This window comes from Nanorana parkeri, unplaced genomic scaffold (assembly GCF_000935625.1).
Source record: "Nanorana parkeri isolate BGI_ZX_2015 unplaced genomic scaffold, ASM93562v1 scaffold41, whole genome shotgun sequence".
In the NCBI taxonomy this organism is placed as follows: Eukaryota; Metazoa; Chordata; class Amphibia; order Anura; family Dicroglossidae; genus Nanorana; species Nanorana parkeri.
In genome coordinates this window covers 1,616,621-1,633,019 of record NW_017306309.1, presented here as the reverse complement: position 1 = coordinate 1,633,019, position 16,399 = coordinate 1,616,621, and the positions used below count along the sequence as shown (strand labels likewise).

Here is a 16,399-nt window from a genome sequence, read left to right as displayed (position 1 = left end):
GGCAGAGCCAGCTGTCACTCACGCAGCTGGGTGGATCCAGACAGCAATGTCGGGATCCTTTCCGGCTGTGGCGTCTCAGTATACCGCGAGCTGTAGCTTGCGGTATACTGAGCTTTGGGTGACGGGAGGACTCTAGGTTGTGTCCTCCCATAGTTCTCCTTTAAGGTAAACTTTAAAGAAGAAAAATGCTTGTTAAATCACACAGGAAACCGAACACATTGCACTTGGTCCGGTTCAAATCTGTGCAGTGGTTTTGAAATAAAATAACATTTCTATTTCTGGCAATCCTGGCTGTGGCTCCAACACAGACTGAAGCCCAATTTATGGGTGTTTCTATGGGGGAGCTACAGTTAGCACTGAAGCCAACTACCCTTATTTATTGTGCAGCCCTCCATGTCATATTGCAACCCTGTGCCTCCTCTGCCACCTTCTTTGTACTGACAGAACAGACTGAACCTAGACCCAGTGACCAGCTAATCAGGAGAGAGACCACAGCAGTAGCTGGTGTAGTAGCTGGGGACGTGTGTTGTGCTTGTGGAATGCCGGTGGCTGGAGAGGAGCACTGTCACTCACAAAAACACAAGCCCAGAGCAAGAAAAGCCAGCTAATACATTAGTCTCTCTCAGACAACGGCACTCAGACCTGACCACCAGCTTTTCAGAAGAGAGAGGCTAGAGTAGTAGCTGGTGGCATGTGTTGTTTAGTGTTTTTGTGAATGATGACACACCACATCACAAGTTGACAGTTACTACTCCCCTCGCTCTCCCCCGAATAGCTGGGGGTGGATCTGGGCTCAATCTTCACTACAAAAAAGGTAGCAGAGGAGAGCAAAAAAGGCACAGAGCTGCAATACACAGCAGAGCCTCAATCTGGCAATTTAGGAGGTGAGACAGGTATTTTGCAGACTGTGTGCACCATCAGTCACACCCCCTGTCCTCCTGCGCTGTCATTCACTGATTGGTATTTGTCTCTTTGCTTGCAATGTGGTCAGAAAGAGGTGGGAGGAGAGGAACGAGCCATCCGATCATACTGATCAGCAACCACAGCACATATTTAAATGGGACCCAGTGCAATGAGCACTGGGTCCCCTGAGGGATTCAACAAACATTTTCAACTTCTGGTGATATTTCTTTTTTTAACCAAACCCGGGCACTTTAAACTGAGCATAGGATGAGAAACTGAAATAGCATATCCTGCAAAAGGCCAGCTTGCTCTTCAATATCCAACCCCTGAGACCCCGTACATCCCTCTGCTTATGCATTGTCATACCATATGCTCAGTTTGAATTTCTTGATTTTGTGCAATGATGATAATGATTGTAATTTTGAGGCTCTATAAGATATCTATTGAAATGAACAAGAAAATAAATTACATGAGATATGGCGGAGAAAAACTACTGGGAGAGAAATAAGGATTATTCAGAACAAAGGCTTTGAAAAGTTAAATTACAATGTTATGCAAAAAATGACCATTCCATCTAGAATTGGCCTCATTGTGCTTTAAACCATTCAAGACTCAATCAGTCTTTATCTCAGCAGTCTAAATGAGATGCTGAGTAAGAATAGCAAGCAGTTTGGTCACATGATGACTATAATTTAGCAGAATGCGTGGGTTCAGATCACTTGCTAGGCACAGAGTTAAACTGTACAGGTGCCTGCAGTGTGTTGATCGGATTATGTGACTGGACACCAAAAGTTGTTTTGTTGGCTATTGATGGGGAATGTTTATGTACAGCAGGTGCTTAGGAATGGACAAGATGCCACCTACCTCTGCCCTCTTCACCGTAGGCAAGATGTGGTGGAATTGTTATCCGACGTCTTTCACCGACACAAAGGCCCAGCAAACCTTCATCCATGCCAGAAATCACATAACCCTTCCCAATGTATGTGTTATAAGTGCGATTTCGGGAATAACTGCAATCAGAAAAGCGTTTTGTCAGCATTAAAAGGTATACTGTGTATATCTAAGGTGCCCGTAAATATGAGATGAGGAAAACATTATGGAGTGTCTGTGGGTATCCCGCAAACTGTGCAGACCCCCTGATCTCAGACAGTCCCATTGTAAAACCAGTGGCAGGGATGTCTGGTCAGTATGTGTCTGTGGACAGTCAGCTCCTCTGACCACCATCTTATTCCTTTCACTGCTCTTTACTAGACTAGACTGAAGGAAAAGTGAGAATTTAATCTAAGCAAATAAAAGAATATAAGTGATGATGGAGGCAAAGATGACCCCCAAAAATAAATGGGTGGACTGGTGCAATGTAGCAATGCTTGAGTGCAACAACTGAATTTACAAGTAGGCAGCCTGTGCTCTCTGTATATATCTCTTGAGGTTTACATTTCAGTTCTGAGATAAAGAAGAACTTCAGGTTGTAGAAAAATTAACCCTTGCACTGGGGCTACCCCCTCGCTGCAAGGGTTAACTGCTCTTTTTTCCCGCTAGGGGCTCAAATAAAGAAGACATACTCACACGATCATTGATCCCACCTGGCTCCTAGACTGGTCCACGCAGCCTCTTCTCCCCAGGGCTTCGGCAGTCTAAGCCCCGCAGATGTCATCACTTCTAGTACAGTTCATTCGCCCGTATTAGGTGTGAGGACACCGAGGGATTTACCACAGTTAGAGCGGAGGGGGAGAGAGGTGAGTGGTTACTGCATTTACCCTTGTACTGCCAGGGTAGCCCCACTGCAAGGGTTAATTTTCCTACAACCTGGAGTTCTTCTTTAAGTATACTTTACATACCAAATCCAGATAAAAAGATTTTCCTGTCTTTTGGTTTGAAAAGGGAAACGTTATAAGCTCTGTCATGTTTTTATTGTCGTTTGTGTCCATTTTAGGTGAGGTGACCACAGAGGACATTTCCCAAAAGTTGACCAAGCAATGAAACCGGAACAATGTGCTCCTCTTTCCTCTCTCCACCGTACAATATGTTTTATTGCTGCCTGTGGCCTTATGTGGGAAATGTATGTCACTTCCTGCCTTCGAGACCACACAGGAAGTGAGGAAAACAACTCTCCAATGGCTACAGGAACAGCAATAGAAACCTGACAGACCATTTTCACCTCCAGAATTCAAAATATGTTTAGCAATACTGTAATACCTCTTATAAGACACTGAAACCTGACCAATACCTGGAAATAAAAAGCTACAGAACAGAAAAAAAACTTGCTGTACTCAATTCGAATAGAAATGACAAATATTATCACAGCGCCATCTATTGTGGACGACAGACTCAGTAAGTGAATTGCTAGGACACGCAGGAAAGTAAAATGTATCTAAACCTGAGAACAAAAATGTCATACATCGCAGCTTACCAGTCCTTAGATGTGGTGGCTGCATTAGTTGTCTTTTTATCAGGTGTGTTGTCTTCATTTTTACCTGGTGATCCTGCCAGTAGCACACTTCCTGTGTTAGGTGGCCATAGACCTTACAACCAGCGCAAGACTTTTGTCTTGCGCTGGATGTAAGGTAATAAAAAAAACGAACGATCTGCCCATCGTGGACAGGCAGATCATACTTGTGATCATCGCAAGTCTGCCTCCCCGATGGTCGGGCTTCCGATGACGGCAATGCTGAGCAGGCAGTGTGCGCTTGCGCACACCGGCCCGTTCGGCATTTGTCTCCCAAGGATGCCACAAACCCGCCGACAATCGTACGATTCTTGGCGGGTTTTCAAACATGCTCTTAAGACAAAAGTCGTGCGACCGTACAGTAGCGGAGGTCGCACGCCTTCCATACACCTTGCGATGATCGCGTGATTTCTCGCGATTATCGTACGATAATCGCAAGGTGTACTGGTGCCTTTAGGGTGACAATGATCACTCACTGTACTGCATTTATGGAGGAGCAACATGATCACCCTAGGACAAGAAGTGTGTCAAGACAACAAAACACCTCCCCTCATCTCTATAACAGAGAGAGTGTCGTGTAGTCCACAGAGAGAATTCAGCAAGGGCCGATACCAATGTTTAAGATTTTGAGGCAGTATTTCTGCACACTACAGGCAGTAAGGAGCTCACTGTATTTCTGGCAGGATTAACAGGTATGTTTGCACTTATTGAACAGATGTAACAAAATGCTTTCAATAGTTATGTAACAAACGCCCATTTTGTCAGACTCGGGTAGTCATTTTACACACCTGGAGTCAAAAAAAGTTCCATCCAGCAGTGTTCCATTATAATGGTATCTGATGTAGTCACCGGCCTGTGTCTTCCTCTCACAGTTGTCTGGCATATATTGGACCTCTGATGTGATGCCATCTTTAGGATTGTGCAAATCTAACAAGACAACATCAAAGGCAAGGGTTGCCTTGGGCGGGATATCTTTACCTAGAAATAAGGACATATACATAAAACTAAGAGCATAGCTAGAAATAATCTTTGCATCAAACTCAGGAAATTGAGAAGGCCTGAAATCTACGTAAAATTTATGTTTATGATGCAGTATTAATCAGCGTTAGTCTACAGCTCCAGGAGTACTGAAACCCATTGTTAAAGGCAAAGTCCACCTTATTTAATAAAAATAATAAATGCACACATACTAATAAAAGAAAATGTGAATCTTTTATTTATTTTTGCATTGGAGCCAGTAAAGCATTCCAACCACAATCAGTGGATCACGGGCGCAATGCTCTGGCTCTTGCAGACTCTTCCTCCCGTCCATGTCCGTACCAAGATTCAGGCATCCAGTAACATGGATTGGAGGAAGAATGAATGGACTACAAGTGCATGGCAGACGGGACTTGTAGCTTCTCCACTGACAGATCCCGTCAAAGGATCCGTGAATGGAATACACAGCTTTGTGGGCGGAGCCATGCACATCCACGCTATTTTCAAAGTGCAGCAGCAGCCTGTAGGGAGATAAACCCCACGATTCATGTAAGTGAGGGGTGGGATGGGAGTGTGAGGGTGGCCATGTGACCATGTTACACCCTGAATCATGGTCTAAAAGGTAAACTTAGCCTTTAAGGCAAAAGAAAAACATTGATACTGATTAATTAAAACATGCGTTGCTCTGATAACCAGCCTTGGGTCTGTGGTCTGTAATGGAATATTCCACCAAATAAGTACCACCAAAAATAATGTTTTTTCCCCCATGGATAACAGATTAAACGAGTGTCAGGCAGCTGCTGGTTCCCAGGTCCGATCCTCCAGCGCTGACTGTCAAAACGGACGGAGGAGAGGGCGGGCACAACTGGCTCTGCCTCTAGATAGGCAGAGCCAGCTGTCACTCACGCAGCTGGGTGGATCCAGACAGCAATGTCGGGATCCTTTCCGGCTGTGGCGTCTCAGTATACCGCGAGCTGTAGCTTGCGGTATACTGAGCTTTGGGTGACGGGAGGACTCTAGGTTGTGTCCTCCCATAGTTCTCCTTTAAGGTAAACTTTAAAGAAGAAAAATGCTTGTTAAATCACACAGGAAACCGAACACATTGCACTTGGTCCGGTTCAAATCTGTGCAGTGGTTTTGAAATAAAATAACATTTCTATTTCTGGCAATCCTGGCTGTGGCTCCAACACAGACTGAAGCCCAATTTATGGGTGTTTCTATGGGGGAGCTACAGTTAGCACTGAAGCCAACTACCCTTATTTATTGTGCAGCCCTCCATGTCATATTGCAACCCTGTGCCTCCTCTGCCACCTTCTTTGTACTGACAGAACAGACTGAACCTAGACCCAGTGACCAGCTAATCAGGAGAGAGACCACAGCAGTAGCTGGTGTAGTAGCTGGTGACTTGTGTTGTGCTTGTGGAATGCCGGTGGCTGGAGAGGAGCACTGTCACTCACAAAAACACAAGCCCAGAGCAAGAAAAGCCAGCTAATACATTAGTCTCTCTCAGACAACGGCACTCAGACCTGACCACCAGCTTTTCAGAAGAGAGAGGCTAGAGTAGTAGCTGGTGGCATGTGTTGTTTAGTGTTTTTGTGAATGATGACACACCACATCACAAGTTGACAGTTACTACTCCCCTCGCTCTCCCCCGAATAGCTGGGGGTGGATCTGGGCTCAATCTTCACTACAAAAAAGGTAGCAGAGGAGAGCAAAAAAGGCACAGAGCTGCAATACACAGCAGAGCCTCAATCTGGCAATTTAGGAGGTGAGACAGGTATTTTGCAGACTGTGTGCACCATCAGTCACACCCCCTGTCCTCCTGCGCTGTCATTCACTGATTGGTATTTGTCTCTTTGCTTGCAATGTGGTCAGAAAGAGGTGGGAGGAGAGGAACGAGCCATCCGATCATACTGATCAGCAACCACAGCACATATTTAAATGGGACCCAGTGCAATGAGCACTGGGTCCCCTGAGGGATTCAACAAACATTTTCAACTTCTGGTGATATTTCTTTTTTTAACCAAACCCGGGCACTTTAAACTGAGCATAGGATGAGAAACTGAAATAGCATATCCTGCAAAAGGCCAGCTTGCTCTTCAATATCCAACCCCTGAGACCCCGTACATCCCTCTGCTTATGCATTGTCATACCATATGCTCAGTTTGAATTTCTTGATTTTGTGCAATGATGATAATGATTGTAATTTTGAGGCTCTATAAGATATCTATTGAAATGAACAAGAAAATAAATTACATGAGATATGGCGGAGAAAAACTACTGGGAGAGAAATAAGGATTATTCAGAACAAAGGCTTTGAAAAGTTAAATTACAATGTTATGCAAAAAATGACCATTCCATCTAGAATTGGCCTCATTGTGCTTTAAACCATTCAAGACTCAATCAGTCTTTATCTCAGCAGTCTAAATGAGATGCTGAGTAAGAATAGCAAGCAGTTTGGTCACATGATGACTATAATTTAGCAGAATGCGTGGGTTCAGATCACTTGCTAGGCACAGAGTTAAACTGTACAGGTGCCTGCAGTGTGTTGATCGGATTATGTGACTGGACACCAAAAGTTGTTTTGTTGGCTATTGATGGGGAATGTTTATGTACAGCAGGTGCTTAGGAATGGACAAGATGCCACCTACCTCTGCCCTCTTCACCGTAGGCAAGATGTGGTGGAATTGTTATCCGACGTCTTTCACCGACACAAAGGCCCAGCAAACCTTCATCCATGCCAGAAATCACATAACCCTTCCCAATGTATGTGTTATAAGTGCGATTTCGGGAATAACTGCAATCAGAAAAGCGTTTTGTCAGCATTAAAAGGTATACTGTGTATATCTAAGGTGCCCGTAAATATGAGATGAGGAAAACATTATGGAGTGTCTGTGGGTATCCCGCAAACTGTGCAGACCCCCTGATCTCAGACAGTCCCATTGTAAAACCAGTGGCAGGGATGTCTGGTCAGTATGTGTCTGTGGACAGTCAGCTCCTCTGACCACCATCTTATTCCTTTCACTGCTCTTTACTAGACTAGACTGAAGGAAAAGTGAGAATTTAATCTAAGCAAATAAAAGAATATAAGTGATGATGGAGGCAAAGATGACCCCCAAAAATAAATGGGTGGACTGGTGCAATGTAGCAATGCTTGAGTGCAACAACTGAATTTACAAGTAGGCAGCCTGTGCTCTCTGTATATATCTCTTGAGGTTTACATTTCAGTTCTGAGATAAAGAAGAACTTCAGGTTGTAGAAAAATTAACCCTTGCACTGGGGCTACCCCCTCGCTGCAAGGGTTAACTGCTCTTTTTTCCCGCTAGGGGCTCAAATAAAGAAGACATACTCACACGATCATTGATCCCACCTGGCTCCTAGACTGGTCCACGCAGCCTCTTCTCCCCAGGGCTTCGGCAGTCTAAGCCCCGCAGATGTCATCACTTCTAGTACAGTTCATTCGCCCGTATTAGGTGTGAGGACACCGAGGGATTTACCACAGTTAGAGCGGAGGGGGAGAGAGGTGAGTGGTTACTGCATTTACCCTTGTACTGCCAGGGTAGCCCCACTGCAAGGGTTAATTTTCCTACAACCTGGAGTTCTTCTTTAAGTATACTTTACATACCAAATCCAGATAAAAAGATTTTCCTGTCTTTTGGTTTGAAAAGGGAAACGTTATAAGCTCTGTCATGTTTTTATTGTCGTTTGTGTCCATTTTAGGTGAGGTGACCACAGAGGACATTTCCCAAAAGTTGACCAAGCAATGAAACCGGAACAATGTGCTCCTCTTTCCTCTCTCCACCGTACAATATGTTTTATTGCTGCCTGTGGCCTTATGTGGGAAATGTATGTCACTTCCTGCCTTCGAGACCACACAGGAAGTGAGGAAAACAACTCTCCAATGGCTACAGGAACAGCAATAGAAACCTGACAGACCATTTTCACCTCCAGAATTCAAAATATGTTTAGCAATACTGTAATACCTCTTATAAGACACTGAAACCTGACCAATACCTGGAAATAAAAAGCTACAGAACAGAAAAAAAACTTGCTGTACTCAATTCGAATAGAAATGACAAATATTATCACAGCGCCATCTATTGTGGACGACAGACTCAGTAAGTGAATTGCTAGGACACGCAGGAAAGTAAAATGTATCTAAACCTGAGAACAAAAATGTCATACATCGCAGCTTACCAGTCCTTAGATGTGGTGGCTGCATTAGTTGTCTTTTTATCAGGTGTGTTGTCTTCATTTTTACCTGGTGATCCTGCCAGTAGCACACTTCCTGTGTTAGGTGGCCATAGACCTTACAACCAGCGCAAGACTTTTGTCTTGCGCTGGATGTAAGGTAATAAAAAAAACGAACGATCTGCCCATCGTGGACAGGCAGATCATACTTGTGATCATCGCAAGTCTGCCTCCCCGATGGTCGGGCTTCCGATGACGGCAATGCTGAGCAGGCAGTGTGCGCTTGCGCACACCGGCCCGTTCGGCATTTGTCTCCCAAGGATGCCACAAACCCGCCGACAATCGTACGATTCTTGGCGGGTTTTCAAACATGCTCTTAAGACAAAAGTCGTGCGACCGTACAGTAGCGGAGGTCGCACGCCTTCCATACACCTTGCGATGATCGCGTGATTTCTCGCGATTATCGTACGATAATCGCAAGGTGTACTGGTGCCTTTAGGGTGACAATGATCACTCACTGTACTGCATTTATGGAGGAGCAACATGATCACCCTAGGACAAGAAGTGTGTCAAGACAACAAAACACCTCCCCTCATCTCTATAACAGAGAGAGTGTCGTGTAGTCCACAGAGAGAATTCAGCAAGGGCCGATACCAATGTTTAAGATTTTGAGGCAGTATTTCTGCACACTACAGGCAGTAAGGAGCTCACTGTATTTCTGGCAGGATTAACAGGTATGTTTGCACTTATTGAACAGATGTAACAAAATGCTTTCAATAGTTATGTAACAAACGCCCATTTTGTCAGACTCGGGTAGTCATTTTACACACCTGGAGTCAAAAAAAGTTCCATCCAGCAGTGTTCCATTATAATGGTATCTGATGTAGTCACCGGCCTGTGTCTTCCTCTCACAGTTGTCTGGCATATATTGGACCTCTGATGTGATGCCATCTTTAGGATTGTGCAAATCTAACAAGACAACATCAAAGGCAAGGGTTGCCTTGGGCGGGATATCTTTACCTAGAAATAAGGACATATACATAAAACTAAGAGCATAGCTAGAAATAATCTTTGCATCAAACTCAGGAAATTGAGAAGGCCTGAAATCTACGTAAAATTTATGTTTATGATGCAGTATTAATCAGCGTTAGTCTACAGCTCCAGGAGTACTGAAACCCATTGTTAAAGGCAAAGTCCACCTTATTTAATAAAAATAATAAATGCACACATACTAATAAAAGAAAATGTGAATCTTTTATTTATTTTTGCATTGGAGCCAGTAAAGCATTCCAACCACAATCAGTGGATCACGGGCGCAATGCTCTGGCTCTTGCAGACTCTTCCTCCCGTCCATGTCCGTACCAAGATTCAGGCATCCAGTAACATGGATTGGAGGAAGAATGAATGGACTACAAGTGCATGGCAGACGGGACTTGTAGCTTCTCCACTGACAGATCCCGTCAAAGGATCCGTGAATGGAATACACAGCTTTGTGGGCGGAGCCATGCACATCCACGCTATTTTCAAAGTGCAGCAGCAGCCTGTAGGGAGATAAACCCCACGATTCATGTAAGTGAGGGGTGGGATGGGAGTGTGAGGGTGGCCATGTGACCATGTTACACCCTGAATCATGGTCTAAAAGGTAAACTTAGCCTTTAAGGCAAAAGAAAAACATTGATACTGATTAATTAAAACATGCGTTGCTCTGATAACCAGCCTTGGGTCTGTGGTCTGTAATGGAATATTCCACCAAATAAGTACCACCAAAAATAATGTTTTTTCCCCCATGGATAACAGATTAAACGAGTGTCAGGCAGCTGCTGGTTCCCAGGGTGTCATGGTTATCCATAGGTTTCACCACCTGCAAGGACACTGACCTGGAGCAATGACAGCACCTATATGTATATCATGACAGGTTTCCATTGGGTGCTTTGCTGAAAACAATGACACATTTTATCGCAGCAAAGACTCAACTAATGGCAGACCTTTTCTATAGGTGACATCATCCGTTCAGAGAAAGAAAACAAATAATATACATGAATAAATACATTGATTTCTGAATGCTATACCAGGCACATATCCTTTCCTCTACCCTCTAGTCTGTCTAAGGCCACCTTTCTCAATTGGGGTCCCCTCTGGGTTGGTCAGAGGTGTTTATTAGTGCGCCATAACAACCACTGATGCGTGATTAGTCGGCCTTAATGGCATAACTCCCACACATGCACACGGGGGATCTTCATCTCATCATCTCTTTACAATACACACAGGGGCCATGGGGAACAAAAGAATCCCCCCTCCAGAAGGAAGGACAGTGTCAGCACCAATTCAGAGATGATTTGAGGCTCTACAGCTGAGTGATACACAAATAAGATACATTTTTGTTAATAGTTAAATGAGAATTATGAGGCAAGTGATTTTCACTCAGCCTCATAATCTGAGCCGACCTGTGACAATGAAACTGTAACAGGTCGGCTCAGTAGATCGGGAAGTGAGTGAACACATACCGTCCCTCGCTCACTTCTCGGTCTATCCCTGCAGAGAGCTGTGACTGTCACTCACGGCTCCCTGCAGGGATTCCCCCTTCCTTGTCCGATCTTCCAGCGCTAGTTTGTGTCCTCCCATTACCCTTAGGAGAACTATGGGGAAAAGCCCTGACCCCATAGTTCTCCTTTAAGGTACTTGCATGCATTGTAAAGGTTTAACTCCTGAGTCACTTTAAAGGCGATTTAAGCTGCAGCAGCCAAGATGCATAATCCAGCCACAGCATCTTTCTAGATACACTATATTTCTATCAAAAGTGGTTCAGAGTTATTAAGGCTGAACTCAGATATAAAGCTCTGTACTATCATTAAATCACATCAATATATTTATTTTTAAATGCAAGCAGTGTAGTGACCTACATTTTACCTGGTATTACCCAACTGCAGTCCTTGTGTAGCAGAACACAGACTGGGAGAGGAGGAACAAGTACAAGGAGCCAGTAAGCCTGCAGCTGTAATGTGCTAACAAAGAGCATGCTGATAGGAGAAGAGAGCAAAATGGAGGAGAGATGAGATCAGTCTTCTGCTTCTTCTTTTACTGTCCACTTACAGGCTGGAAGAGCAACCTGTATATGTTGCTTAACTGCAGCAGAGTAAAATCAGGTCCCCTGACCTGCCAGAGAGGACCATGCTTTAATTTTGTGTAGATTTCGGACTAGATAGATAATACAAATATCTTGCCTGTAAAAACTTTAACAATACATAACTATACAACGTGTAAACAAACCATTTGATAGACTATCTCATACAGTCCAATAATAGATAATTATACAAAGTGTAAACAAACCATTTGATAAACTATCTCATACAGTCCAATAATAATAGGTAACTATACAAAGTGTAAAAAAAAACATTTCATATACTATCTCATACAGTCCAATAATAATTTACATGTATATCAATGATCTATTCTTTTGAAGCCATTTTGTAATGTAAAATACTTTATACTGAGAGGGAATGTCCTATTATAAATGGTATCCATGGATTCCAGCAGCTCAGGACAACTCATACATTTCAGTCTTAATGAGACTGAGCTTAAAAATTCCAAACTTACCATCACCATCTTCTCCATATGCTAGGAATGGGGGGACTGTGATTATACGTCTTTCACCAACGCACATTCCCAGAAGACCAGTATCCATTCCAGGTATCAGCCATCCAATCCCTATGTAGGTGTCATACGTCTTCATACGGTTATGGCTGAATGAAAAAGAAACAAATGCTGTCATAATATACAATCTGTGTCACACAGCTGACTCGGTTGTACTTTATACCTGGTAAACACTTTTAATTTGCATTAACCATATACAGTTTTAAACAAACAATATTTATCCTGCAACAAATTCTCTAATTTCTTGTAGGGACCATTTTAAAGTGTATTTCCAGTCAAATTTGAGAAGCCTCCACTATATGTCTGTTATAAGTGGGGACAGTACGCCCTTATTAACATACAAAACAGAATCCAGGCCTTGAGACCTTTAACCCTTTTTTGGGACAGACAGTGTTAAAATCTAGTTTACAACCGAAAATGAGATCTGCCAGCACAGACAGGGTTAAATATGGTAAACATTGACTCCACAGCCCCCTCCATAATATTACATAGGGGGGGAGAAGTAGGCAGGATTTTTAGGTAAGTAAAAGGAACATGTAACAAATATATAAAACGTGTTATCCCAATTTGCCTGTAAAAGTGGAAATACACACATACATTTACTATATGTTAACTGACCACCAAAAAAATCTTCTATACATATGATCTTAATGTAAACATGCATATTCAGATTACTGGGACTTGCATACTTAGGTTTAAGTAGGAAGAGAACTGTGCTAACGAAATCAGCAATCGGATTTGTACCCAATGATGTAGTGCCCTGCTGTACATACGTAGTTGTTACCAGATCTAAATAAGATTGTACAATCAGAGTGTAATTCCTATGTAATATGTATGGCCGACTTTAAAGTTAGGTTGATCTTGGACTCTAGATGGCATTTGGACATTAGGAAGCAATCCAACCTCCAAAAGACCATTCGGTCTACCCTAGCAATTACATACACATACATGGTGGTATCGTCAGGCATAAAAGGCAGAGTTCTATTACATATTTCTTTATAACCAAAATGTGAAAGATAGGTCAGCAGATGAAAACATCTAATTTAATATGCCTGCCCTCAGCTTTGCTGGCCTGCAAATATCTATTCTTACTTGTATGTCCCCAAAGACAGCTTGTATAAACTATAGTTGGCTTGGAATGATTAGTACAACTCATTTTGCATATTTTGTTTTTAGTTTATTTGTATTACTTTAACACTTATATGTCCTTTGTATTAAATATATAGGAATGTACTTTATTTTAATGTGTTGTTCAGAATTGTTACATGTCATGGGGGTTAGGGCTTTTCCCCATAGTTCTCCTAAGGGTAACGGGAGGACACAAACTAGCGTCCTCCCATCACCCTAAGCTCAGTATAGCTACAGCTCGCGGTATACTAAGACGCCGCAGCCGAAACGGATCCCGACAATTATGTCTGGATCCGCCCAGCTGCGTGAGTGACAGCTGGCTCTGCCTATCTAGAGGCAGAGACAGCTGTACCCGTACCCGCCCCCTCCCACGTTCATCAGCACTAGATCGGAGCGGGGAGGGGGGAATCCAGTCCCTCCCCTGTCACGGCAGAGAACCGTGACATGATCGAGAAGTGAGCGAACGCCGGTATGTGTTCGCTCACCTCCCGACCTACTGAGCCGACCTGTGACAGTTTCATTTACACAGGTCGGCTAGAACTATGAGGTGAGTGAAAAGCACTCACCTCATAGTTCTCCTTTAATGAATTAATGCATATGGCATGTGTATGGCAATCTGATCTGTGGTGGGCTGTTTCTTTTAGTATAGCAACATTTCAAGGGCGAACTGAGGAGAATAGGAATAGAAAATGCAGTGCAACTTCCTGTTTATGCCTCTGATGAAGTCTATGTGACGAAACGTATAGGGCGAGACTAATAGAGTATATGTTATCTTGTGAGCCCCGCATACCAGAGGGGTTGCACTGAAAGCAGGTCCGTGGTGCGTGGCACCGGTTTTGGACAGGAGCCAGGGAATTGACATGGTTGTATGATTTATATACTGGTACACATGGTGCTCTGTGTACATTTACAATGTGAGTTTCATACTGCTGTTTTACTGAATCTTTTTAATAAATGCAATTACACTACGGGCATTAGGGAATGTACTTATAACTGGAAGTACTGGGAGCTTAAAAGATTTATGTTGTAGTCCTGTGAATGTCATCCAGGTCTTGTGACCAGAGGTCCAGCATGGTGGTGGAGTGTAAAGCACTAAGAAGGAAACATTTATATCACACATGTGAATATGTAATATGCACACTGGTGAGGCCGGTAAAAATGGAGATTCACACCATATGAGGACCATACTTTTTTGTAATTTCTCACTCAATTGGAGTAGTATTTTGTATATGTGTAAGTGTTCTATTTAAGTTTCCCTTTTGTTTTCAGCACATTTCGGTGTGCTGTTTGATTTTAATTAGGGATGTTCAGATACCAAGAAGCATGTTCGGTATCCTAGACTAGACTAGAGAAAAATTCAAAAGTTAGGAGGCAGCTGTAATTTTTAAGGACTATACAGAGCTCCTGGAGTTTGTGCATCCCTGTTTTAATGTTTGATGTTTTTTTATACATATATATTTGGGATGCACTAATACCATTTTTGCAAGTACAAGTACTGACACTTGTCAAGTACTCACAGATACAAGTACTGATATATTTTTGTTTATTGTCATGTGACAGTTTTTCTAAAACAATACAGAGTAATGATTTCAGAACCGTGGTGGAGCACCAGGTCCCAGCTGCAACCTCTGCAACCCTGCTAGCTCTTGTGAAAATGCCAACTATCGGCATTGGTATATGAACTGGTATCTGAACATCCCTAATTTTAATGTATCTTTAAAAATACATACCTGGAATCAAAAAGTGTCCCGTCTAATAATGTCCCATTGTAATGATAACGAATGAAATCGGAGACTTGTACTGTGCGGGAGCAAATTTCTGGTTTATAATACGTTTCTGTTTGGACTTTGTCGTCAGGATTCCAGATGTCTAACAAAAGGACATCAAAGTGTATAATGGCATCTGGAGGAATGACACCAGCTGTGAAAAAGAAAGACAATGAAATGAAATCTCCATAGAGCAAATATAAGCAAAGTAGGCAGGGAGAAATAAAAAGAGGAAACTCCTATACTCAGCTGTTTGTGTGTAACTGAGGTTTGAGCTATTGGGCTCTGTAAACAGCAGGCTTTTTTTCCAGCAAAGTACATACAATTTGCCTAGAGAATTTAGGAAAGTACTATAAGCTTCAAATAATTTCTGATTTTAAGAACACTGCCAGAAATATGCATGTGAAACATCTCTGAGTAAGTCTATCTCTCAGTACAGTCACTGCATCTCGGCATACCATAATATACCAACTAGCAAAAATATAGCTGTAATGAAGCAATTGGAACTCTCCTTGCTGTGTTACTGTTAGTGGGGCTGCCTTACTTGGATGGAGATTTGGGCACAAAGACCTAAAGCCCCACTCCAAGCAGCAGTATAATTTACATTTGCAGTGCCCAACCTACAAGGGTTAAATGATCATTTACCCAAGGGGTAGGTAAATAAGCTGTAATAAATACCATACTCCTCACTCCTGCAGGCTTCCACTTAGCTGCAAGACTGAACACCACATTCCATTGGCGCTCAACAGGTCTAAAGCTTTCAATGTCATTGCATACAATGCAGGACCAGCAGTTCTGCATTGCACTATACGACTATAAGGACCCCCCCTCCTACTGGGAGGATCGGAGATAGCTGGCTGACAAGGGAGTGAGAAATAAGGTATTACTACTTTCATCTACCGCTATGCTAAAAAGAGTATTTTAACAGTGGAGGAAGGGGGCGCTGGGATCACTGCAAGGGTAATTTTTATAATAAGTCATCTGAAGTCACTGTTTGGGTATTCTGACAGCTGCAGGCACTGGCTATTAGTGATGAGCCGAACACCCCCGTGTTCGGTTCTAACTCGAACTTTCGAACATGGAAAAAGTTCTAACTCGAACTTAGAACTCAATGCAAGTCTATGGGGGTAGAACTCAGAAATTTAAATGTTCCCATTTTGAAGCCTTATATGCAATTTATTGGCCATAAAAAGTGTATGGGGATCCGGGTACTGCCCTGGGGGACATGTATCAATGAAAAAAACACTTTTAAAAAATACAATTTTTAAAGGAGCAGTGATTTAACATCACTTAAAATGAAACATTAAAAATTAAAAATTCCTTTAAATATGGTGCC

General features: G+C 42.8%; 1 protein-coding gene across 1 annotated transcript in view; it reads right to left on the bottom strand.

The window, feature by feature from the left end:
* FKBP9 (FK506 binding protein 9) overlaps positions 1-16,399 on the bottom strand; it is a 53,886-nt gene that overhangs the window by 22,179 nt on the left and 15,308 nt on the right. Inside the window, exons 3-8 of the mRNA XM_018571416.1 lie at positions 15,028-15,217; positions 12,113-12,258; positions 9,349-9,538; positions 6,979-7,124; positions 4,138-4,327; positions 1,768-1,913 (exon numbers count right to left, since the gene is read on the bottom strand). Coding sequence (XP_018426918.1) covers positions 1,768-1,913; positions 4,138-4,327; positions 6,979-7,124; positions 9,349-9,538; positions 12,113-12,258; positions 15,028-15,217 — 1,008 coding nt within the window. The remainder of the gene's footprint in view (positions 1-1,767; positions 1,914-4,137; positions 4,328-6,978; positions 7,125-9,348; positions 9,539-12,112; positions 12,259-15,027; positions 15,218-16,399) is intronic.